General features: G+C 32.3%; 6 protein-coding genes across 6 annotated transcripts; 2 read left to right on the top strand and 4 right to left on the bottom strand.

Moving 5' to 3' along the window:
- Positions 1-4,396: 4,396 nt before the first annotated feature.
- MONOS_7008 (uncharacterized protein) lies at positions 4,397-5,180 on the bottom strand (the record flags this gene model as incomplete). The annotated part of the gene is made up of 3 exons (XM_067877299.1): positions 4,397-4,505; positions 4,613-4,811; positions 5,042-5,180. The coding sequence occupies 3 exons, from the start codon at positions 5,178-5,180 to the stop codon at positions 4,397-4,399; spliced, it is 447 nt and encodes a 148-aa protein (XP_067721229.1).
- Positions 5,181-6,674: 1,494 nt separating this feature from the next.
- MONOS_18142 (uncharacterized protein) lies at positions 6,675-7,907 on the bottom strand (the record flags this gene model as incomplete). The annotated part of the gene is made up of 3 exons (XM_067871132.1): positions 6,675-6,684; positions 6,869-7,572; positions 7,629-7,907. The coding sequence occupies 3 exons, from the start codon at positions 7,905-7,907 to the stop codon at positions 6,675-6,677; spliced, it is 993 nt and encodes a 330-aa protein (XP_067721228.1).
- Positions 7,908-12,110: 4,203 nt separating this feature from the next.
- On the bottom strand, positions 12,111-12,666 carry MONOS_7009 (uncharacterized protein; the record flags this gene model as incomplete). The annotated part of the gene is made up of 3 exons (XM_067877300.1): positions 12,111-12,339; positions 12,506-12,576; positions 12,628-12,666. 3 exons carry the CDS (start codon positions 12,664-12,666, stop codon positions 12,111-12,113), a joined length of 339 nt encoding a protein of 112 aa, XP_067721227.1.
- A 4,165-nt stretch (positions 12,667-16,831) lies between these two features.
- On the top strand, positions 16,832-17,056 carry MONOS_7010 (uncharacterized protein; the record flags this gene model as incomplete). The annotated part of the gene is made up of 1 exon (XM_067877302.1): positions 16,832-17,056. One exon carries the CDS (start codon positions 16,832-16,834, stop codon positions 17,054-17,056), a length of 225 nt encoding a protein of 74 aa, XP_067721226.1.
- Positions 17,057-19,757: 2,701 nt separating this feature from the next.
- Positions 19,758-23,965, top strand: MONOS_7011 (uncharacterized protein; the record flags this gene model as incomplete). Its single annotated transcript, XM_067877303.1, has 2 exons — positions 19,758-22,965; positions 23,023-23,965. 2 exons carry the CDS (start codon positions 19,758-19,760, stop codon positions 23,817-23,819), a joined length of 4,005 nt encoding a protein of 1,334 aa, XP_067721225.1. The 3' UTR covers positions 23,820-23,965.
- Positions 23,960-25,951, bottom strand: MONOS_7012 (putative Protein of unknown function (DUF1295)). The gene is made up of 2 exons (XM_067877304.1): positions 25,054-25,951; positions 23,960-24,975 (listed from the first exon to the last, which is right to left on the bottom strand). Exons 1-2 carry the CDS (start codon positions 25,836-25,838, stop codon positions 24,264-24,266), a joined length of 1,497 nt encoding a protein of 498 aa, XP_067721224.1. The 5' UTR covers positions 25,839-25,951; the 3' UTR covers positions 23,960-24,263.
- Between the last annotated feature and the right edge of the window lie 3 nt (positions 25,952-25,954).

The following is a 25,954-nucleotide window of genomic DNA, read 5'->3' as shown; positions in this document are numbered from 1 at the left end:
CGAAATCTATTGCCATCCATATTACACTCGTCCACGCGCTACAAAAAGCCGTCATGCAAAAGAAATTTTTGAAAAAATACGAGATTTATCCTGCGATGATCATGAAGGGTGCTTAATGCACTTCCTTTACCATTCCAAATTGGGAAAGCCCTTCCGCGAAGCTGTTGAAGCTGTTTCGTTAAGTTTTGTTTTTTTATTGTTTTTTTTTTCATTTCTATGATTAAATATTTGATGAAACAATTTTATTTATATATTTTTTTCCATATTGAAAGAGAAAACTGCAAAGATTTTAAACAATCTTGCGGATCTTTATAAAACGCCCGGGAATTCGGATCGCGTTTCAATTCTTTCTTGTGCTTCTTCCGTTTGTTCAATGGCAGAGTTGAATGAAAACGGTTTTTCTCTTTCCCGAGGGGAATATTACTATTCCCGGGAAAAGAGAAAAGAAGCTAAGGTTCTCGGAAAAAACTTAAAAGACGAAAACAGCTCCAACAATGCAGGTTATTATAATTATTAAATTTATTGTTATATATAATGTTTTAATAAATCTCCTGTTTTCTATTAATTTTCATACATTAACAACAACAGATCGAAAAATTGACGTGGAAAATTGGCTGATGAGCCATAGCTCATACAGCTGCCTCAACGAACGAAGACGAAATAAAAGTGTGTCTTGTTTTTGATATTTAATTTTTAATGTTCAATTTTTATTTTTGAATATTAAAAAAACAGAAAAAAAGATTAATAAAGAAAAAAATGAAGAAAAGATGAAAATTGATGATAGAAAATATCAAAAAGAAAAAAAATATAAGATTAGTGATAATAACAAATCGAAAAAAATGACTTCTTCGCAAACTTCTTCTCAAACTTCTTCTCAAACTTCTTCTCAAACTTCTTCGTCATCATTTGAAATAATAGATAATGAAGAAAACAATAAAGAAAAGGTGCTTGAAAATGAAAAAGTCAATAAAAAGAAATTGAAATATTCATCATGTTTTTTAAGAAATGAGAAAAGAATTATTGAAAATACAAAAAAGAATTTATTTTTTGAAATGAAGAATGAAATAGATATTAAAATGGCATATTCTACTTTTTGTAAAAAAACAAAAAATTTTAAAAAAGCAAAAAGGAGGACTGATTTGTGTGATGTGTGCGAGAGAGGAAATTATTTGGAGAAGAAAGAAATAGAATTGAAAAAGAAAAACTTGTCTTTGAGTTTTGAAGAAAAAGAAGAAAAGGAATTAATTGAAAAACATAAAAATATGGCTCAATGCCAGAGAAATTTTTTTTATTTATCAAGAAATAGCATGAAAAAAAATGAAGTTTCAATAATTATGGACTTCAAAGAAAACTGGGCATTGCCCATAATGATGAATGAAACTGGTCGTAACTTTTACGACAAAAAGCAAATTACTCAATTGTGTTTTATTGTTTTTAAAGTTAATAAATTTAACATTTTGGAAAAACATTGTTTTAATTTTTTTTCAGAAATTTTATCTCATGATTTTTGTTTTGTTTGTGAATGCATTACTCAATTATTAAAATTTGATTTATTTGAAAATGTTAATTTTTTTCACTTTTTTTGTGATAATGGACCTCATTTTAGAAACTCTAATATCCTTCATTTTTTGTTTTCAAATTCTTCTCCTTTATTTTATAATAAAAAATGTTCTTTATCTTTTTTTGCTGAGCATCATGGAAAAAATGATTGCGACAGCGAATTTGGTCATTTGACTAATTTATTAAATAATAATTTAAATAATACTGTTTTAAATACTTTGGATGATATAATTTCTTTTTTTAATTCTAATTATAATCACAATAAATTTTTAAATAATAATTCCAATTTTTCTCTCTCCAATTTTTCTTCTTTTAATAATGATTTTTTCAAAATTTAGAAATTAATAACGACTCTGCTGGAATGGAATTGGAAACTTTGCAAATGAATAAAGAGAGCGAAAATAATTTTAATACAAAACATTACTTTTTAAAGTGTGATGTTTTCTTAACAAATTTTTTTAATAAAATTTTTTCATCATATTTTTTTTTCAGACACGAAACATTATCAGAAACAAATTGGGGCCAGCTGGTAATATTAGGTATGAAAAAATATTTATATTTTGAAAAAAAAGAAAGAGAATTATTTGCTTCACCAATAAGCTCAGAAAATTTTGAATATATGAAAAAAATTAAATTCTCTGAAAAATTAATAAAAAATGAAAAAATTAGAAAAACATTCGAAAGAAAAAATGAAAAAGACAAAGAAACAGAAGGAAATAATAAAGTTGGAAAAACAGTGAAAAAAATTATAAAAGAAAGATTATTTATGATCGATTCTGTATTTTTTAACAGATCTGAGAATTTTTCTTCTTTATCAAAAAATGATTTTTTATATAGCGGAACAGCAGATATGGAGCGACAAAAAGAAGGTATGAAAGGAATGTTAGAAAAAGTTAATTTTCCAATTTTTAATAATTCAAATAATTCTCAAAATAACAATTCATTTTTATTTCCCTTTTTTAATTCCAATTCTGATTTTTCTAATTCTTTTTTAAATGAAGAAAGTGGCGCAGGTATGTCATTTAATTCTAATAATTCATTAAATATTGATATTAATAACAACAGCATGGAAATTGATTTTTAAAAATCTTAAAACAAAAAATACAAAGAAATTATTTTTTATTCTTGCTTATCTAATGATAACAAATAAAATTTGTTTGAAGACGTGACTGAATCCTTCCTGTTTTTGTTTTATTTATTAGTAAAATAAAGACTTGCAGGCTTTGGATCCAGATTCAGTCTCCCAGGAGAATAAAAAATAATTTCTCAATATTTTTACGAAAAAATAATAAATAAAAAATATTTTTTTTTGTTTTTATTCATTTATTTTTATTTTATCTATTTTCTATTTTCTATTTTTTCACCCACTATCCTCTCATTCTTGTTTTATTTTATTTTAATATTTTTCCTTTGATATAATAGATGAATTGCACAATTTTTGTGTAATTATGAAATTTTTGAATAATTTTGAAATTAGCATATGTTATTTTGAAATTATCAAGTAATTTTGAAATTTCTCAGAAAAATTGAAAATAAGGTAGTACTTTTATGTTTCACCAACAAATTTCAAGTTTTATAAAAATTGTGGGAAGATCTTCATTTTTCTTTTGAAAATCTCGGCATTCTCAAATAGCAGTTAATTTATCACAATGATTATTAAATATGTTTTGTTCAATTTTCAGAACATTTAACAACAAATAATGCGAAATAAATCATTTTTTGTATTTTTGTGACAATCGCATAGAAAAAGATTTATGATTAAACGTTTAATACGATTATTGAAATGTTTCCATGAACAATAAATGATTGTCATTATACAAAACATTTCAAAAATTCAATATAAAATGGTTTAATATATCTGATTTGCAAAAACTGACAGAAAACTTGAAAAATGAATCAAAATGGTAAAGAAGAAACCGAAAATGCTTCAAATATTGATGTTTAGCATTGATATGAATGTTTCATGGAAAAAAAAAATTGACACCTGGTAGAAAACATGTCAAAAAAGAAAAGAAAAAACAAAATTTCAATTTTGTTATATTTCCTCATTATGTTTTGCTGATGGAATTGACAAAATCATCCATAGATAAAAGCAAATCTCGTTGCTTCTTCTTCTTCTTCTTCTTCTTCTTCTTCTTCTTCTTCTTCTTCTTCTTCTTCTTCTTCTTCTTCTTCTTCTTCTTCTTCTTCTTCTTCTGCCTCGTTATCATTTTCCTCTCTTTCCTTTGGCTTTTGACAAGATTCGCCTTATGAGCCTTCCAAAATCTTCAAAAAAATACTATCTTCTCGTTTCCTTGATATTTCATCCGGCTCATTTCTCATTACCCCCCTCCAATTATTATGTCCTGATTTCTTTTAATGCATCCAATATCCCCTCTTTCCATATTCCTTGTTCATTCATTGTTGTTGAACATTCTTGCAAAAATCCTAATTTCATTAATAAAAAATAACATTTGATAAAAAATATTAATAAAAATATACAAACCTATATCTTTCACAATGACCGCCTTTCGCTGACTTTTTCTTTCTTCTTCTTTTTAAAATATTAACATAATTCAATCCTCTGTTCCGCTTCTTCTCAAATAACTTCACAAACTCCTTTATATCAAAAACTGACAATAAGAAGATTCCATCTGATAAATCCCTTTCCATCCCTTACTTCTGCATCACCTTTTTCTTCTTTCCATTTCTCCGAAAACAACATCAACACCCCTCCGCCACACGTCCACCATCTCTTCCACTTCATTCACCATCATCCTTTTCCCAATAAAAAATATAAATGCCTCCAATATTAATGCCTCTCTTTGGTGCAAAACACCCCCTCATGGTCAGCACCTCATCTCGATCCATCCCTGTCGTGAACCATCTCCACACCACCAATGCAAAGTGCTGCGCCTGACGTTCCTTCTTCTCGTCTTCCTCCGCTTCCGCCTCCAACATTTACCCTGCAAAAGCCAGGCGCGTCCAAACAGTTCACAAAACAAAACATAAAAATGTGAAAGAAAATTATATTTCATTTTTCTTCTTCTTCAACCCCATTTTCTTCTCAAACCACACACACACCCACAAATACTCTCCCTCTTGATCCGCATCATATGGACCCCTCTCTATCTCCCTGCATTTGAAAAAAAATAACATCCCTTTTCCATATCTCCCATTTCCCATCCAACTCTTGTCCTCTTTTCCAATGAAAATATATTCCATTCGCTTAACGCATCTTCCACTCCTCTGTTCCCTCCTCATTCCACCTCCTTCACAACAAATTCCATTTTTCAAATAATAAACACGGCCTCCACACCTTCCAACTCACAAAAATCGAAAAAACAACCCCTCCAAACATCATCCAAATCCATCCCCCACACATCCGTTTTGCCTCTTAAACACACAAAAATGCCTCTTTTCCACAAAAAATATTCTTTTATCGTTTCTTTCTACTCCAAAACCCTGTTTCCTCCAAAAGCTCAACTCCTTCACTCCACACCATAAATCCATCCTTTTACAACCGCATTGTCTTCATATGCCCATTCAGCCTCGACACATCGAGTTGTGCTCCTTTTCTTATGTGGCTCTAATTCGTTATGGAATAGATCAAACAATGTCAAATGCTCAGAAACTGTCATTAGAGTGAGATTCCATGGTTTGAACAGGGACAGGTTGACTAAATGAAATATTTCCGGGGAAAAGGTTGGGTATTACAAAAACGATATCTGTTTGATGGAATATGAAATTGTTTATACTGATTGTTGGAATGCCGTGGAGCGGCAATATTTTCAATGGAAATGAAGAATTTTTGATGTGTGCAATTTTTATTGTTCTGTTGATTGTGAAGATGTTATCATCCGTAACCTCTCCAAAATCGTGATTCATGCAAATTATTTAAAATGGACAATTTATTTTTTTCAGACGAGAACAGCGAAGAAGAGAGACAAACATTTCCTTAGATGTATATCAGAGCCTGAATGTATTTTGTTACAAATATTTATATAACTTATTTTGGACTAAACATGCTCATTGGATAGAAATATGATGAAAATGAGTTTTGCTTGAATAAAGAGCTAATGGATGTGGAAAAATGGTGGCATAAGAAATTTATTTTTAATCAATGATGATTATGAGGCAATGTCCGAAGAATTGTTTTGAATGGATATTATGAAAGAAATAATTGAGGAGAGAAGAAAAAAGAAAAAGAAAGAGGAAAAAATGCTGGATCTGAAACTTGAAGACAAATGAAGGGAAATAGCTGTTTTATTGTTGCAAAAACTTAGAGAAATTGCAGAAGAGACCCTGTGCTGTTGAAACACATCAATAAGATCTTTTTTTTTTTTTTTTGATATTTCATTTCCAAATTTCTTTTTTGAAGAAATCCAACAAAAAAATATTTGAAATTGAAATGAATATCGTTTATTGCGATTTTTTCCCAATTGTTTATCAAAAAACAGTTGAATCAAAAGGTTTTATTTGAATTATCATAAAAAATCACCAAAAATATCTTTTATAGTTCTTTTCAACTTATTTTAATTTAAAAATCACCAGCTCATTTTTCGACAAAATGTTTTGAAAAACTTTATGAGTATGCATAATATATTTTTTCACAGAAAAATTTTGGCCACCCGAGTTATTGCAAAATTCCCCAAAAATTTCAAAATTTCCATAGACAATTTCAAAATTATTGGGTTATTTTGAAATAACCCAATAATTGTGAAATTTTTTTTTATTTCACAATTCATCTAATGTTTTCCTTCATTATTACAGGTATAGGATTATGGGTGGAACAAAAGTCCAAAGGTGAAATATTTCGTCCCATATTGAAAAAATAGATATTTCGCATTAAGGTTATGTATTTTACAATTCATTTAATAAAATGAAAGATATATTAATAAAATTTATATTTAAAATTTGATTTAACTTTGAAGACATTGGAAAAATGAATAGTTTAAATTTTTATTAATCAAAATAAAAAATATTTAGTGTGTTTTATATTAAAAATAAGTTGAAAAATATTTGAAATTTTCTTTAATTTTCGAACCTGTTTGTTTTTTATTTATCATTTAATACATAACATTAATAAAAATATCGATTAAAAAAATATTCTCAGTGACTACGTTAAGTTATCATTAGCCCAAACTAATGAATTGCAAAATTTTAATTAACTGCTTTCAGTTTTGTGAAATGATAAAAAAATAAAAATTAAATATTAAATTTGGGTTACAGAATGAAATGTATTTCATTTTCTCAAAAATTCTCAGAAAGATTTATGACACTGGAAAATATATAAGAACACCAGTGTTTTTCACTTAAATAAACAAACGGTCCACATAGACTCGTGTTAATATCTTCATATCCTTCCTCTTCCAACTTTTCGACCATCTTCTGTTTTTTTGCTTTTCTTTTTGCATCATCAGTTTCATTATCCTCATTTCCTTCCAAAGAATCGTAAATATTCTGAACTAATCTAAAAAAACCATATGATATAACGTCATCCATTGTTGATCGCTGAATTTCTTCCATAAAGTAATCAATTATCCCCTCCTTCAGCAAATCGCTGACAATCGGCAAAATCTTTTGGCGTCTCATCAAATACATCAAAATGAAATAACACTTTTTGACAATTTCATTGTGCGTATTTATTGCTGCTCTGCACAGGCTTGTCATGCAAGAAATCAATTTGATATGCTCTTCATGATGAACTTCGAAATATACAAAGAAATAGTGAATCATGTCTAGCCACCTTTCAGCAATCACAACATTTTTTTTCTCTATTCTTTTCATTTCTTCGTCTTTTTCATTATTCTTCCAATCAATATATCCTGCCAGATCTTCCACTTCGCTTGCTACTTCTCTCACAAAATGCAGATCATTTAAAATAACTTCTTCCAAATTTGAATCATCCTCAAATCTGTTCATTAAAAATTTCCAAGCTGATTGATACGCAAGTCGCGTGAGGTTGTTATGCTCTTGATGATATTGAATGATTTCTTTGATCTCTCTCAAATACAGTTCAGTTTCGATAAACTGACAATAAAGATGGGAAAAAAACATTATCAAAAATGAAAAAGAACTACTCATACGAGATATTTAACGTTGCTCAAAGCCAACAAAGCCATTTCCACTTCTTTTTGTGCTTCTTCGTTTTTCTCCTTGTTCAATGTAGCTTTCAGAAGATAGGACAAACAAACTGAAGGAATCTTTGAAGAAGATTTGTTGCTAAGCAAAAAACAGCACTCGCAGAGATCAATCATCAGTCTTTCATTTATCCTTCCTTTCTTCTTCTCTTCATCTAAAATCATCTCTTGAATTCGTTTGAAAAGCGAAGAACTGTCAAAGCTTTTGCTCCGTATTCCGTCCATTATTTTGCAATAACCGATGTGCTTCAAAAAGACAGTGGCATTCTTCTTTGATAATTTTTTATCTTCAATCATTTTGTGTATTTCATCAAACAATTCTTCGATGAAAACTGCACTGAATTCTTCTTTGTTCATCTCTTTCATTATTTCATTCATTATCTCGACTTTAACTTCCTGCTCTTCTTCATTGCAATGCTCCAGCTCAGAAAACAATTCTTCATAAAATTTGAAAAGATCAATATCAGTAAGAATTCAAATGCAACAGTAATTGCACACCAGTGAACTTTTTTGTGTTTTCGGTCTCCTGCATTTTTGATGCAAAGTGACAAGGAAAAAACACCATTTTTATCATTCACATGGAATTCGCAAAAGTTTGGAAAGCAGAAACAGATAAAAAATAAAACCTCAAAAAAGTCATAAAAATTATATGCATTCATACCGTGTCTTTATGCACTTGCATTTTTGGAAAAGGATTATGAAGAAAAGCAAAGCTTTATCTTATTCAGATTGTTATAATGGAATTTATGATCAAAAAATTCATTTAGATTAGATATTTTAGAAGAAAAAAGAGGTTGATGAGTGAACAATTTATACGGAGTTAAATATATTATTTCCTGTGTTGGCATGGAGGAAGAAAAAGTACAAAACAATGAATTATGCATAAAAATTTTTTAAATTGGAAAACAACCGAAATGCAACGATTTTGTTTTTGAATGAAAGTGCCTGAATGTTTGTGTTTTGTTTGTCTTGTTTGTCTTGATTATATTTCCATCCTCCACCTTTTCAAAGCACAGGAATCAGACAAATTCAAAAAATGCAGTTTTGTTGATCCAGTGCATTTATTGTGTTCAGTGAATGCAAGCATCTGTGCTGGAAGATAAAATTGAATGAAAATTTGATATGGTTGTTTTTTTGTATTTCACGCTCAGCAATTGGATGAGTTTGATCGTGGTGAACACGAAAAGATAATCTTATTTTTCAAAAAACAAAAATCGAAGCATTTGAAGGAGAAAATACAACAACAAAAAAAAAAAATTTGCTGACAAATTAACTTTAAAGGGAATAAATTAGTTAAAATTTTGAATTGATATTTTTGTGAGGAAAATGAGTATTGTCACTGGAATTAAAACAAAAGAAATGGATTATAGTCAGGGATAAAACCAGGGACAAGGACAAAACCCGGGAAACATAAATCTAGAATACTTTTTTTTTATATGTGTATTTTTTTATGAAAAGTCACAAATTATTAATTGATCTAAAAATAAGATCACAAATGATCAATTATTGTCGATCATTCCGTTCCCATCACTCATTATCATGTTTTTATTAAAGATATTTTTTCAACTTATCAACAAATATTAATTTTCAAAAAGACTGATTTTGTATAACTCTTTGCTTTTTTCGCTTATTCACTTTGGTAAATTACAGTTTTTTTGCAATTTGTGTGAAACTTAGAATATAAATTGTTTTTGTCTTTTTCATTTCATGCATTCGAGTGAACGTTTAGATTTTTTGAATAGAAACAAATTTTGAATCATGAATATTCGTTGGAAAACTAAGAAAAAAGTAATTGCTTTGATAGGTGAATTTTTTTTAAAAATTTGATTTTTGATATTTTCATCAATGTGTAGCTCATAATTATCGAAAAACTTTCAAAATGTTGAACTTATCAAAAATATATCGATGTTTCAATTAAAAAAAGAAGCTCCAATCACAATTTCCCATTGAAAGCGCTTCATTAGTGTAAATTCAAAAAACAGCTTGCTTCTTTTTTCAAATCCAAATAGTGAACATAACATCAACGGTTCCACAATATATCTTTCTTCTCAAACTTTTTTTTTCATTTCATCATAATTTTTTGCTTGAATATATTAAGTTCCGTTCAGTTTAATCACATGAGAAAATTTTTGTTTTTCCAACTGATCAATATCTCTTATCAAATGAAGATATTGTCTTTGTGCAGCTGGTGGTGCTTCCAGCAGGCTAGGTGGTGTATCTGAAAAATCCTCTTGTGGCCGGAGAGGCGTAGCAGTTCCCCAATCGCTCAAGGCCATTATCTTTTATATCTGTTTCACTATTCAGGAAGCAAAGAAGCGAGGAGGAGAAGGCGTAAAAGTACTTGCAGCCTTCATCTTCTCATCAGCACCTACAGTTCATCCTTCAAATGCTTTGGCAGTGGTAGCATCATATTCGTCAGGATCAGCAATTGATGAACGAAGAGGATGCTGCTGATTGTTGTGCATGAGGTGGCTGGAGTGCATGTGCGGCTCATTCTGTCGCCACTGTTGCTGCAGACGCTTCGGGCGGTGCTGTGTGGGGGTGTTGTGTGTGCCTACGATGTGAGACTTCCGGCGATGCTTTCCGTTAGGCTTGTGGCTCCACTTCCCTAACTTACAGCCTTTGAGTGTACGAAGTGATGAAACAATTAGATCATCGCGGTGGAAAATGTGAATGCGTTCACTTCGATCTACGATCTGTTTGACCCGTCGCTGCAGATACGGTGATCGTCTCGGTTGAAATATTTGGAGGTGAAGCGGTACGACGAAGTGATGAGGCGAGAGGTTGCGGTGTGCGAAGCGGTGAAGATTGTTGAGAAGGAGCTGGAGGCGGTGGGGGAGATGATGAAAGATGGAGGATGGAAGATGAGGTTCTATCACCGCGGAGATTGTGCCGTATTTGCTTGAAGAAAGAAAAGAAGAAGAGGGGAAAGGAGGAGGAGCAAATGAGGCAGAAAGAGAATGATGCGAGAAAGAAGCAAATCGTATGAGCGAGCTGTTGGAGCAGCTGAAGGAGAAGTGCGAGATCATCTTAATGAAACAGAGGAAGATTCTGGAGCTGTGTTAAAAGGTTAACGATGACGTGAAAGAGATAAGGGAATAGCTAGTGAAGGTAAAGGACAAGACAGAGCTGTTCAATAAGGTGATTGAGAAGCAGCAAATGATTCTTGAGCAAAAGAAGTAGAAGAAAAAGAAGAGCGAGGAGGTTTGGAAGGTGATGACTGTTTCGGACGGACTTTGCGCAGGTGTGGCTGTTCGGGAAATTTTTGCGGGATGAGATCACCGGAGACGAGCTGTTATTCTTTATGTATTGCAACACGGTGCTGTTTAAAGGGGAGCCTCCGAAGCAGCCGATGAAAGAGAGCGAGAATTTCCTGATGGTGTCGTTCAGGATGTGCCGTAAGTGCATTAACACGGAGCTTGATGAGGTGTCGGAGAAGAAGATCAAGATGCTTTTTTGGGAGTTTGAGAAGATACGGACAAAGATGGGAGTGTAAGACGCGTCAGTGTTTCTGTGGATTCTAATAAATAACAACTGGGCTGATGCAGCGAAGCGGAAAGAGGTGATGAAGACGTTGTATGATGCGATCAGAAGAGGCGATGCAACGACTTCATCATTAGGGGCAGCGTTCAGATGGATTATGTACTTAGAGCTGGAGTCCCTTCTGTGTGTGCAATCCGCAGACTCTGCAGGCGCTATTGCTGCAGATCTTCTGGGATGTCTTCTTGTTGTCTGGCTGCTGTCTGCCGTCATTTGAATATGGGGCGAAGGCGCTTCAGAGCAACAACTTCTTCAAGCTGTGTCTGACTACTGGATATGTGCAATGCAGTCAACTATTGATCTCTTCTATTCCTGTCATAGAACAGCATGGTGGTAAAGACGGTTAGCCTGCGCTGGATGATTTTGTACAAGTGCTTTCATGTATGTCAGCAGAGGAAGTGTTGGAGCGGCTTGCGGAGGCTGTGCAATGGCTGCTGTTTCAGAGTGTAATGATGCTTGTGGAGCCTGTGTGGCTGTAGCTGCGGAGGAATGAGGCGGAAGGAGCAAAATGTCTGAAGCTACTGTAAAAGGACGGGTAGTGAGCGGTTCAGTTTCACGACGAAATGGGATGTTATATGGAGAAATAATGGTGCAATGCCTGCCCTTAAACTTTTTTCGCTGATTCTGCTTCTGCTTTTTCAACACAACACAAGCAGGTTCAGAATGAGAAAGAGATTGCCATCAACAACATGTGACTGTTATTTGAGCCTGTATTGGGTATAATTGATCCTTATATTTTCCTCCAAATAACATCAACAGCATGATCATCTTCTTCTTCATCTTCTTAATCCTTCATCTTTTGATATTCATTTTCATTCAAAGAAAATTTCTAATAAAGTTAATATTTCATGAATCCCAACAACGCATTTCTTTCAATCTGAATATTGCTTAGCAGAACATATGAAAAGAAGAAGAAGAAGAAGAAGAAGAAGAAGAAGAAGAAGAAGAAGAAGAAGAAGAAGAAGAAGAAGAAGAAGAAGAAGAAGAAGAAGAAGAAGAAGAAGAAGAAGAAGAAGAAGAAGATGATGATGATGATGATGATGATGATGATGATGATGATGATGATGATGATGAAGCACATAATGAAGATCTTTCGTTGGATGAGGCAGAGAATGAGCTGGTGGAAGAATTGGAGAGAGAAATGAAAGGAGAAGTGAATTCAACATTCAAAAGGAGAAAAATCGATGATATGGAGAAAGAAGAAGAAGAAGAGGAAGAGGAAGAAGAAGAAGAAGAAGAAAAAGAATTTAAGTGAGAAGAGGAAGAAGAAGAAGAAAACAAACGACAATAGTTGAATTTCATATTTTCTATACGAACTTTCTCTGAGGTTGTGTGATGTTGCCTTCACAAACAACTTCCGAACTCAGATGATCCAGAGCGACGATGGAGATTGAAGAAAGCGTACAATCATATCCTTCTCTTCAAATTCTCCAACAATAACCATCTCCTTCGAGATCAACAACTGCGAATGCGATAATCAAATAATGTTACACATTATTTCACTTATCAATCCAAAAAGTTCTTCATATCCTCAGTATGGCTTGCTGTCTGCGTGATTATTTGCCACAGAAGACACAAATACAGTCTCACTCTGGATTATTGCAACATTCACTGAAGATCCTCTTTTCACACAAACGATTCTATTGAGCAGCCCTCCATTGAAAGGTCTTTTACAAAAGGCGCTCTGAAATTTTCAGCAAACTTGTCAATCTTGAAAAAAAAAAGAAATTTATTGTTTATTATTAAAAATAAAAAAGAAATTTAAAAACTAAATGTGAACAGTTTGATTTGCGTGTTTTTCATCTTAATCAAATTCATGGGGGCAATCTATGCAATTATAATTATTCTAAGCACATTCTGTTCATTGAAAAATTGAATTCGTATGAAATTTTGATTTATCAACGAATCTCAAATTATTCTTGAAAAAGATTCCAAACAAACTATGAACATTTTATGAGACAGCAGCTGCAGAAAAGTTTAAGCACATAAAACTCTTATTTATTGCAAGATTTATATTTCTATTCTGATCAGGAAACAGAAATACAATTTTTTGATCCTAATCGTTTTTTCTTGTTGAGAGGTTTGTTATGAACAAACAAACTTCTATGTGAAATTTAGTTGTTTTCATTAGAATAATGGAAACGGAGTGTGAAATTATTGACTTTCATGGGTCAAATTTTTGATCAGTGGTGGTTTTTCATAAAAAAATACGCATATTTTATTTAGAAAAAATAAAGTGAAGAAAATTTAATTCTTTTATTTAAGAAGAAATTTTCACGACATTTGTGAATATGTTTTCTGAAATTTTTGATAATATCAAACGAAAAATAGACTCAAAAACCAACTCAAAACAAGACTTTGGACATTTGTTTCAATTTTTGAGAGATGAGTATTTTGTTATATGGCTAAATTTTTTTGAAAAGTGATGTTAGATCAAAAATTTGACCCATGGAAGTTAATTTTTTAACACTCCGTTTCCATAATTCTAATTAGAAAAACTAACTTTCTCCACAGTTGTTGTTAGTTCATTGCAAACTTTTTTATGAAAAAAATATTTTGAATCAAAAAATTATATATTCTGTTATGTGATCAAAATAAAAATAGCTTATGAACAATGAATATGCTTTATCTTTCCTTATTCCGTGTTGGAATAACTGAGTTCAAAATTGTTCAAGGTTTTTTTAATTCAATTTTTATTGAAAATTTATTCTTCTGTTGATGATTCTTATTTTTATTTGAACTGAAATCTGCAATGCCCAGAACGAAAAATTTCATTTCATTCTCCAATTATTGCTTAAACATGTTCAAGAAAGCAATGAATATACAATGATGAATGGTTTGCTGTTTTATTTTGTGTTGTGTTATTTATTCTTTATTTTTCAATTCTTTCTTTCAGTGTTGATAAAAAATTTGCAACAGAGCAGCATTTCCTTGAAATGAAAAGATAAAGGAATATATCCTTTAAATGCGAAAGCCTTTGAAAAATGAAGAAGCACTATTTCGAATGACAGAGGTCATTATAAGCTTTATATAAAAAATAGTTCCTCCTAAGATGGATAAAAGAGAGTCACAATTTTCTGATCTCCTCTTCATTAAGAACAAACATAGCCAAATGGGGAAAGTGCATTTTTGTTATTTCACCAAATCTGGAAGGAACTGCAAAGCTACAAAATATAACATGTGTCACAGCCTCTTTGGACTCTTTTTATAGGGTGAGAGGATACGACAACGTAAATACGAGTGTAGCCATCCTTCTGTGCATCAATCTCTTCAACCCGGAAGAAATCTTGTGAGTAATACTGAGGCGTCCAATCACTCACATTGTGGAATTGTCCAATTCCCATGTTTGACAATGAAGCATTCAGTCACTCGTCAAATAGGACCAAAGAAAGTCATCGTAAATGGAATGATTTTGATGAGCGATGAATTGGCCTTCTCTGATCAAAATCATGAAATCCGAGGAAATGATGATCAAAGTGGCTGGACAGTCTCCGTTTCAACTTCATCATTAAACTCTGTGATGACAACAGCAAGAACTGAAACAGAATTATCACAACATTTCTTTTCTTTTCCTTCTTCGCCTTCTTCACCGTCCCAAATAACCATTTTCTGAATTTTCAATATTTTGATCATCAAGTCAGAATGGATTGTTTGTTTCACAGAAAAGTTGAACACTATTTTCTCCAGATCTGTATGCAGCTCTCCCAGTTCCTATATTTCACAGTCATTATTATCGGATATTCCCACCAATTCACATGTATGCCAAATAACCAGCCTATTTTACGCTAATGTCTCCTCTGCGTTTGTTTTTTTCTCAATTAACACACCTGATGAATCATCTCACATCAAATTTTATTCATTTTCATCAAACAAAATCCACCTTATTAAACATCTTCTTTTTCTTCTTCTTCATCTTCATTATACTCTGGAAATTCCTTCAACAAGCGCTAACTCTTTTCGCGCCTAATCTCGACAAGCTGTTACTCAATATCAAGCAGGCGAAGTGAAAGCGGAAGAAGTCCAAAGAATATCAATGTCTGCAAAAGACGAGGAAAAGACAAGGAAAATGGATGATAAAAGAAGAGCCATTAAGGGGGAACATTTTGGGCATCTTTGTGGAAGCATATGTTCTGATCGAGAGCATTTATGAGGGCAAAGATGCACTTGAAGTTCGGAAGGATTATAAGAAACAGAAACTTTAAAGGAGAATGGAAAAAGTGTTGAGACAAGAAAAATAAGAGGAGCTGGGGAGGATGTTGAAAAGCAACATTAGCAATTCCAGGTGATGGTTGGCTGCATGCAGACAGACAACGTCACAAGCATCCACCTCCACAATCATGTTCGTTTTCTCTTTTTGGAGAGCATGAACTGCCTTCTTCTCTACACTTTTCACTATCTCCACAAAATTTGATTCCAATGATAATTCACACCTTAAAGAAGATATTATTTGCTTCTCAATTTGCTGCATCCTTATAAGCAAACTCAGTCGCTCGTTCGTCTTCCACTTCTTCTTCTTCTAATTTATGAACACCTTCTTCGTCTTCTTTCCATCGAATTCTTCTTCATTCTATCCTTCTTCTTCGCCTTCACTATCTCGAGTTAAATTTGCATCACCGCAGAATCCCTCGTCTTCACTAACATCAGTATCATCTTCTTCGTATAAAGTTTAATCTCTTCTTTTCTATCTTGCTCGACAGCTTCAAACTTTATTCCTCTTTGTTTGCCAAATCCGTATTAATTGACATGTGGTTTTTTCTTGCTTCAACAAGGGCGGAGCCTTGTTATTCATCCATTTCAAAAACATTTGTTGAACAGTACGAAATCTCAGTATTTATCTCCATCTCTTTTACAATTATCCTTGAAAATCTGATCACAAATTCAAAGGAATATTAAATAAACTTCACTCACACTTTCGATTTTCTTCCTTTCACTCTCGTCATTTTCATTCTTCTTCCTATACGCTTCATTCATATCTTTCTTTTTGAGATGTTTCACTATCATCTTCGTCTTTCCTCTCCTGGTGATCGGATATTTCACATATTATTTCCTCTTTCGATTTATAACCTTCACATTCATTTGTGATAAACTTTTTGCCGATATTATCTTTCTCTTTTTCCGCTTTTTTCTCATCATTCCTCAGACTCTTCTCGCTCATTCCGTCCAGTCAGTTTAACCTCCAAGGCGATAGAGCTGCATCTTTGATCATCATTCGCTCCACCTCAAGCGCCTTCTCAACAACCTCCCTCACTTCAACCCCTCACACAATCACTTCCTTTTCACGCTTCACCTTTCACGCGCATCAATATCGACTGAAGGGATTTTAGACGCGTTATCATTTTCGGTAATAGCGACGAGATAAGCAGTTCTTTGATTGACGGACGCGCATTCATATCCGCTTCATAAAAGATCCGCTTGATCCCCGACTTTGTGCTCACAGACACTGCAAGAAAAAAAAGTTTCTCCACCAGCTGAACAAAAAGCATCACCGAAAGCACCACATCAGAGGTTCACACAACACCCCTATTCTGCACCGCCCTCCGCGCCACAATAATATCCCTCGAACTATATGTAGCACCCACAGCGATGGAAGGAGCAGCAACAGCATTAGCATGTACCGCGCATATACCCCAGCAGCCTCAGGCACCATTGACCGCAGCCGCCACTCGATGTCATCCATCGCTGCATCCGACGTGTATGACGCAGCCACCACCGAGGCATTTGAATGGAAAATTGCAGGAGCTGATGATGAATGTGATAACTTCCAATCCCCTGTCGAATCTTCTTTTCACTTCACAGCATCCGGAATTGCGAAAAAGACAATCACGCTGCTGTAGATAAAATGTCAGAGCGAAGAGACGACTTCACAAAACAACTACATATGAAAAGGAAAATTAATCAGATGAGTAAATCTTCTATTTTCATTCAATATCGAAAAAATTAAACAGAATATCTTTTGAAAATACAAAAAATGATATGAAAAATTGAAGAAAAATGTACATGCTGAAATGAAATAAACTTGATAACAACTAACTGTTTTATTCTCAACATGTGAATGGATTGTATTTTTGAGTTATTAATAAATGAACAATTTTTTTGAAAATTTTCGTCACCCTTCATGTTTTTATTAATACATTAATAACAACTCTTTAAAAACAATTTTTTTGAATAGCTTTCAATTATAGCAAGCATTGTTTCAATGAAATTTCTCCGAATAACAATTTCTAACGAAAAATACTCCCATTTAAGCAAATTTAAATTTAATTAACATGTTACAAAGAAATATATTAATAACTTAAAAAATGTTCCAAAAATCAAAATGAATTTTCAGTTTGATGATATGAAAATGAAGTAATTATAACTAATAATATGTTTTCATCAAATAGCTTTAAAATAACAATTTCAAAAAGAAAATATAAAAAATTGCGAAACGTTATAAAAGTATTTGTATTGTTCAAATTAAATATTTGTTGATGAGAGCAAAAAAAGATAATACAATAAAAAACAATATATGAAATGGGAACGGAATGATCGAAATCTTGTGATCTTTTTTGATATTTTGTGGGACAAAATTAAAGTCATGGAACTTTTCAAAAAAATTTTGCCAATATAAAAACACTAAATAAGAGAGCCAATACTGTGGACATAAAACTTCAGAAAACTGGTTAAAAAAAACAAAATACTTCTTTGTAAAATTATCTGGAAAGAAGTTTGTTCTCATTTGAAATGAGAAAAAAATTTGTAAGAATTCTTCTTATGTTTTATTAAATTTGCAATAAAACAAAAGGAAGCACAAAAATATCTTGAAAAAGTGATTTAAAATTATAAAAATTACAAGCATCGTTGATATTTCAATAATAAAAATGGTTTTGAATTTTTGTTGAATAATGTCAACTTGTTGAAATTAAGAAATATTTTGAACTTTCGACTTTGATTGAAAGTTTTTCGACTTTGAATAGGGTTACACTTTAACTCTGACCTATTTTTAACCCCCACCTTTTTTTGTGGAGCTTACTACGGCTAAATACAAGCTCCTAACCAACGAAAAAAAACTAGAAACGTTTATTTAAATATATTTTTCTTATGCAGAAATAATTTTTTAACAATTCTTTATAATTTCGAGATCTCAGTATTTTTTAATTGTATTTTTTAATCATTAAATTGATGGTCTTTCCATGAATAAAACATTCTGGAAGTTTTGAGCTACATCAACATTACGCATCACACCCTTTTTATTGTTTTTATCTTTTTTCTCATTTCACAAGTTTCTTTTTCGCTTGTTTTCTCATTTCATCCAATATTCAAAAAAATGAAATTTTTGATGAATGATGAATTTTTGGAAAAATTTTGAAGGTGATCCTTAATATATGTTAAAATGTTAATTATATAGATATGCAAAAAAGCTTTGCAAAAATGATTTTAAGTTGAAAATTGGAAAATATCAAATTATGAAATTTTGATTTTCAAAACAAAACGCACTTATTCAGCAAAAAATTTAATGAATGAAAAATAATATATTGAGTTTAAAATGAGATACAACTTATTAAATGCAAAAATTGTTATTAATTCAATCAAAAATTTCATTTTTTTGAATAGTGGATGAAATGAGAAAACAAGCGAAAAAGAAACTTGTGAAATGAGAAAAAAGATAAAAACAATAAAAAGGGTGTGATGCGTAATGTTGATGTAGCTCAAAACTTCCAGAATGTTTTATTCATGGAAAGACCATCAATTTAATGATTAAAAAATACAATTAAAAAATACTGAGATCTCGAAATTATAAAGAATTGTTAAAAAATTATTTCTGCATAAGAAAAATATATTTAAATAAACGTTTCTAGTTTTTTTTCGTTGGTTAGGAGCTTGTATTTAGCCGTAGTAAGCTCCACAAAAAAAGGTGGGGGTTAAAAATAGGTCAGAGTTAAAGTGAAACCCAAAAATTATCCGACTTTGAATAATTTTTGGTGTTATAATTTTTTCAAAAAAAAAAAAAAAAGAAAGAAAAAAAAAAAAAAAAAAAAAGAAAGAGAGAAAGAAAGAAAACAAAGTGTGTCTTAGTGACGAATGAATGTTTTTGATTTCAAGGGTGACACGGGGCTTAATTAGTTATATCAATTAAGTCATTCTTTTTGAAAAGTCGCAAATGTTTAATTTTCAAATAAATCAAAAATTTCATATTGTGTTCAAATTTGCGTTTCCACTTATGAATCTTCTTTCGAATGTGTGAAATAGCATCATCCTTAAATACATTCCATATTAGTGAAGTTTGGTGTGTGCCAACGAAAATTTGAGTCAAATATGAAGTTTTTGATTTATTTGAAAATTAAACATTTGCGACTTTTAAAAAAGAATTACCCAATTGTTAAATTAGTTCTATATTTTTTTTCGTTTTTTCTTTTCCTATACACGATTATGGTTTTGAAGTGTGAAGAAAATTAATTTTATTGTTCAGATCATAAAATGATGGACTTTGAATTTCTCCTGTGTTCTTTATTTTGTTGTATTCATTGTGCTTCAAATGAGAAAATTGTGGAAGCAATGACAGTATTACCTCGTTTTGGTTCACAAATCAACCCAAGACACTCTCCGTTTGTTCAGTTCTTTTCAAATGGAAATCGTTCAAGTTTATTCATTTATGGAGGTTCAACGAAGAAAGAGGCGACACTTTCAGATGCGTATGTTGTTACTCTAAATCCTTTAAACATTAAGCGTCAAAAAATCAATGTGGAGAGCAAAAAGCCGTTGGCGAAGAATTTTGCTCAATTTCGAATTGACAATTCATTTTATATCTGGGGTGGCAGGAAAGAATCTGGTTTATCAAATACTCTATGGTCATTTGATATGAGTTCATGCACCTGGAAGGAAGTGGATGAAGGAGAAACTATTCCTGAAGCAAGACATTCAATGGCATATGCTTCAAACGGGGACAAACTTTACATTTTTGGAGGAATCAGTGCTTCTGGATTTCTAAATGATATTTGGGAATTCAATACTCAAACGAAAAAATGGAGAGAATTGAAAATAGCCTCAAGTGGAGAAGGTCCAAAACCATGTTATTGGGGAGGAATGCTTGTTTCCAATGGATATGCAGTAGTTTATGGAGGAGACACAGGAAACAGCACAGATACAAAGCTCAGAATGTTCAGAGCAAAAATCGATGACACTTATCCTGTTTGGGAAGAGGTGAAAATAACTGATAGATATGGAAATGATAGCAACATTCCAGAATCCAGATCCAATTATGGACATTCAACATTCATTTCTTCTGATGGAGCATATTCATACATTTTTGGTGGTTGTCCTGTCAACAAAATAAGAAATGAATTCAATTCATTGCTAATTCTTGACTGCAGCCAAGTGATTAAAAGTGGGAGTGGAACATTAACAGCAAGATTCAGAACAATTGAACCCAAGGAAACACAAAAGCTCGATGAAGATATGGATTTGTTTCGGGTTGATTGCAGATGTTCAACTGACAAAGATGGAAATCTGTTTATTTTCGGAGGAAGAACACAACAAGGGATCAATTCAGATTTGATTGAAATCGAGAAAAATGATTTATCGTTTGATCAAATAGAAAAGGAAATGAATTCAATCAAAGCAGTTGAACGAAGAAAAGAATTCCGAAAAAAGATTCTTAATGACAAACATCGGGATTTCAATTGGAGAAATCGTGAAATGAAAAAGGGCTCAACTTTGCCAAATTCATTTATTAATTCAAATGAATGTGATTCCCAGTTTTGTTTATTAATCCCATCTGAAGGATTTGCACCTTCACCTCGTTTGAATCCCATAATGGGAAGCATTAATGAACAGTTTTTTTTATATGGTGGCCGCGATCCAATTTCAGGAGAAATATATAACGATTTTTATGTTTGTTTTAAAGATGGAAATCGTTGGGAAGAAATACCAACAGAGTATTCTCCAATAATTCCTCCTGCAAGGGAATTGTCTGCTGTTTGTTTGGATTATGGACGAATGCTAATATTTGGAGGTTTGGGACCAAATCCGCAGACAGGAAAAACAGAACCTTCAAACGAATTGTGGGAGTATTCTTTTGAACTTTATTCATGGAAACAATTAGGAAAAGATTCGCAAAAACAACCGAAACCTGTTTATGGAGCATCTGCAACAATTTTTATGGACTATTTGATTGTTTTGGGTGGTGAATTATCTGATGGAAAAATGAACAAAGATCTGTCCGTTTTTAATTTTGGAACTGGAACATGGAAGATTTACAACGAAGGGGTGGAAGCGTTCAAGCCAGCCCTTTTTGTAATGAATATGACAATTCCAAATTCTTCAAGTGAAAATATCATGAATGAAAGTTTGTTTGGAAAAGCAAAAAATTTGACAAGCATCAATTCAAAAGGATATAGATCCCTTCCACATTATTCAGAAGCTAACATTGCAAACAAAACCCACAAAATCAAAAATGCCAGCACAAATGCGAGGCCCTTATTGGTGTCAATTGGAGGCCAAATAGGAGTACAACCGTTTATTTCATTTTCCCTTTGGGATCCAAATGATGATTTCAAACCAATAAATAACTCAACTCTCAATAGCAATTTAACTCGAAAGAATCGAATGAAATCAAATTCATTTTGGAGATCTTCAAAAACAGCCGAAGAACGCAAAGAAAATGATGAAAAATTAATCTTTCATCACATTGATGGTTTGGCATTACCAATGAGAAATAGAGTTCTTATGTTTGGAGGAAAAAAAGGAGAACTTGCAATGGATTCATTCAAGATCATTGAATTTGACGAATTCGGAAAAGCAAAGGTAACAGAAGATGATGGTAGTGTTTTGGGAAAAGAATTTCATCTTGATATTGTTGAAGCAGGGTGCACAGTTTACCAAAGAAGTGTTGTTTGCTATGGAGGAAGACAAGTGAATAAAGACAGAACAATTGCACTTGGCGCAGTTGATACAATTCGCATTTTCAATCTCACTAATTTATTTCCTTGTGCTCAAGGATCAAAAGAAAGTGATGGAAAATGCGTTGATTGTGATAATGGTGAATATCCAGATAGTTATAAAAGTATGAATTGCACAAATTGCCCTCCAGGAACTTATGATAAAGACAAAGAAGCAAAACATTTTGGATGCAAGGCAGTTCCAAAAGGTCATTTTACGAATGAATCAAAATCAGATCGTTATAAGAATTGCTCAGATGGGTTTTCGTGTCCAATAGGTTCAGCGGCTGAGAACAAAGGTTATGAAAATAAATCTACTCTTTCTCAGCCATCTTCATTGAGACCAAATAAATATGAGTTAAGTGTAAAAATATGTGTGTTAGCCATTCCAGTTGGAGTAGGTGTATTGGTGGCTATAATGCTTCTTTGCTTACCAACAAAAGCTCATTTATTCAAATTGGACAGATTCTCAGATAAATATTTTGACACAATTGATCCTGTAACTCATTCTTCTGTCAAGTATATTAGAAAAACCACATTGGGTGGCTTATTATCAATTATTGGCATTTCACTTGTTTTTGGGTTTGCCCTACAAATTTTCATAGATTTTTTCTTTTTAAATATTGAAGAGACAAAAACTTTCATGGACTCTTCAATGGATGATGCAACTAGAGAAAATTCTATGTTTGAAAACAAAAAAGTTTTGGTGGAGGTGACATTAATTGATTATGCTGGAAGTTGTGTTGAGGGAGCTGATTTTTCAACTGAAACATCTGGAACTTGTTCAGAAAAACTTGGAATTGGTAAAACACAATATGATCCTTTCAGTGTGAATGTTTTATGATTTATTTATTTATTTATAGTTTGTAAATTGAACTTTTCAGATTTGAAAGAAAACAGCGAAATTGTGGTAAGTCCAACTTGTTATCAAAGTCATTCTGATAGGAAATATTATCCAGAAACACATGATTGCAGTTTAAAATTTCCAGAAATTGAAATAAGCAAGAAACTTCAAAAAGATACGCTTGATTATTTTTCTTTTCATTCCGAAGAAAGAAGCGCAAATTGCAGAGCAATAAAAGTTTTTGTCAGTGTCGATTCAGCAATTCCGGAACAAAAGAGACCAAGAAATAAGCAAAATCAAACTTCATTCCTTGAACAAGTTTATGTCAATGATTACGACAGTGTGCTTGGAGGGCCAATCTCAACGAATGTGACAGTTGAACTTTTCCATTCAGTTTATTATAAAAGAAATGTTATACAATCATTTGGTCCAGGAAAGGGGCATCTTGTTAATAAAATGTCCTTTGATATTGGTTCAATTGCTAATGAAAAGGATCTTTTTGATAGTTACGGATTTGGTATGAACATTTTCTTCAAGCTGGACAAAACTTCTTTGATAACACGCCACACTTTCAAAGTAAGTTTAATGATGTTCTTTTCATCTCTTGGAGGAACATTTGTTTATCTGGGTTTTGTGGGAAATATTTTGCCAATTGTTGAAACAATTTTAAACATCAACTGGCCATGTGGAAAAAAAGTGAAGAGAAAGCTTGACTCCGTTTTCCAGGATTCACAAAAGGAAAAAATGAGAAAATTAGTTAAAGAAGAGTTTATTGAAGAAATGGATGCAACTCTAGATGATTCTCTAACTAATAGAAGTGCTGGGAGACTTTTTTAAATCTCTTTTTGGAAATAATACCAATTTTTAATGAATGGAAAACAATTTTTATCTTTGATCAATTTTTTTTTCTCTGATCCTTTGTTTTCGAATTAACTGCAAATTAATTCGATGCAGTAGCAAACAAGATATATATTATTTTAATGTATTCAAATTATTATGATTTTTGGAACATGCCTTTTTTTAAAGAGAAAAATATGAAGAAATATGATAGAAAAATGTGCTAAAAACGTGCATAACATAAAATACTTTCACAAGACTCGCAACAGCAGAATAAATAGTTTACCTGCGTGCACATCTCGCCCAAAATAAGCATAAATATATGTTAAAAAAAATACGATAAAAATAATTGCTATGAAAATTTCATTGCAAAGTTAGAGGAAACGATATGTCTTCGAACATTATTGCATCTGCTGAGCAATTTTCAAAAATTCATTTTTCCTATTAAAATATGCCGCTTCCTTCTTCCATCCATAGATTAGCAGAACAACCATATGGAAGCGGTCGCTTGCTATTCCCGCTGCATCCGTCTCCAAAATCGTTTTCTCGAGCAGAAAGATCATATTTCGCATAACTTGTAGCAGTGTCTAAATTCTTACCACTTTCTGATTCTTCTGGCTGAGGCAGCGGAAGAGGTTCCAGAAAAGGCAATGTGAAGGAAACTGGCTCAGGTTTAATGAACAGCAGCGGGGCAGAAATTTCTTCGAATGAGCTATTTGCAAGAGGATCAACCGGCTGCAAGTGGCTTTTTGAAGCAGTCATTCCGAAACTGAATTTGCTTGAGGTGTAATTGTCAGGGTAATAAATGCTGCTTTGCTTCGGCTGGATATAAGACTCTGGCACGCGGCCCATCTCTTGAACGGACGAAGCAATAGATTCCTGCATCTGCCCCATCCTCCTTTTGGAGCGGGAAAGCTTGGCTTCTTTCCATTTTCCTATTCTTTTGAACGCCCCTTCTTTTTTATCCTTTGACGCTTTTCCGTTTCTTTGGCGTTTTCTTCTGCGTGAGTCATTATTCTCTGAAGATCTGTTTTCGCGCTCCAACTTTTCCTCTGCTTTCCGAAGCCGGTAGAACGTAAGAGTTGGCACAAACGAATAAGTGAAGCATTTCCATCGATGAAAATCAGAGTTGCTGACGTGCTTCAAAAAAAGTCTCCTGTTATTGTTAATGTTAAAAAAAGTAATTAGGTTTTCATAAAAAAAAAAAAAAAAAGAAAGAAAGAAAAATTCAAACTTTTCAACAGATTTTGTTCCTGTAAAGAAATAAACAACAAATAAAGCAGCAACAAAACATCCAGTAATTAATGTAAACTCAATAATAATCGAGAAGATAATTTTTGCGTGATAAAATACAAGAAAATTGCTTCCATTTTCAGATAAATTTGATCCATTGTTGAATGATATCCATAAAGTTCCAATTGCCCAACGCAAGCAAACGACAGCTTCACCAAAATGACGAATAAATAATCCAAGATAATTTGGATGTTGACAAAATTGCCAGATTCCATCGCAATATAACATATCAATATTCTCATCTTTTTGCAAGAAAATTCCAAGTTGAATATCTGCAATCATTTCTATCATCAAACCTATAAAATCGCACGTAAATCCAAACAATTCCAAAGCTGTAATAGGGCAATAAGCAATTTGTTTTTGCGATAGCAAAAGTTGAATTGGAAATGAATAACAAAACTGAAGCAATTCAAAAATGATGAATGTCAGTGCTCTTGCTTTAGCGGATTTACGAACTCCATCAAAACGAAAATCCCTCTTTTTTCTTAACATTCTTATTGAAAGAAGAATAAAAAGATAAAAAGACCATAGTAAATGCAAAGAGAGTGCAGTGATTTGCCTCCAAGAAAACTTCAGATTCGACATTCGATACGGAACTGAAGTTAAAAATACAACGAAAGGAAACAACGGAATTAAATAATCTAACGGAACAAAAAAACTCACAAAAAAAGATAAGAAATTGAAAAATGATGTAACTGCCAAAACATGCGTTAATGTCTGTAGCATAATACAAATTTTTATTAAATAGTCAATTAAAAATTAAAAAAAAATATATAATATATTATATCCTCGCACTGCGAAGTTTGCATAAAAAAACATCATTCAAACAAATTATAATTATG

Source organism: Monocercomonoides exilis, assembly GCF_001643675.1.
Source record: "Monocercomonoides exilis strain PA203 chromosome Unknown scaffold48-729018, whole genome shotgun sequence".
NCBI lineage: Eukaryota > Preaxostyla > Oxymonadida > Polymastigidae > Monocercomonoides > Monocercomonoides exilis.
Note: the sequence above shows the minus strand (reverse complement) of the source record. Positions and strands in the feature narration are given on the sequence as shown.

Coding starts and splice junctions, on each gene's coding strand:
- MONOS_7012 (XM_067877304.1), bottom strand. CDS start 25,838: ATGCTACAGACATTAACGCATGTTTTGGCAGTTACATCATTTTTCAAT. Junction 24,976..25,053: donor GGAACAAAATCTGTTGAAAA/GTTTGAATTTTT, acceptor TAACAATAACAG/GAGACTTTTTTTGAAGCACG.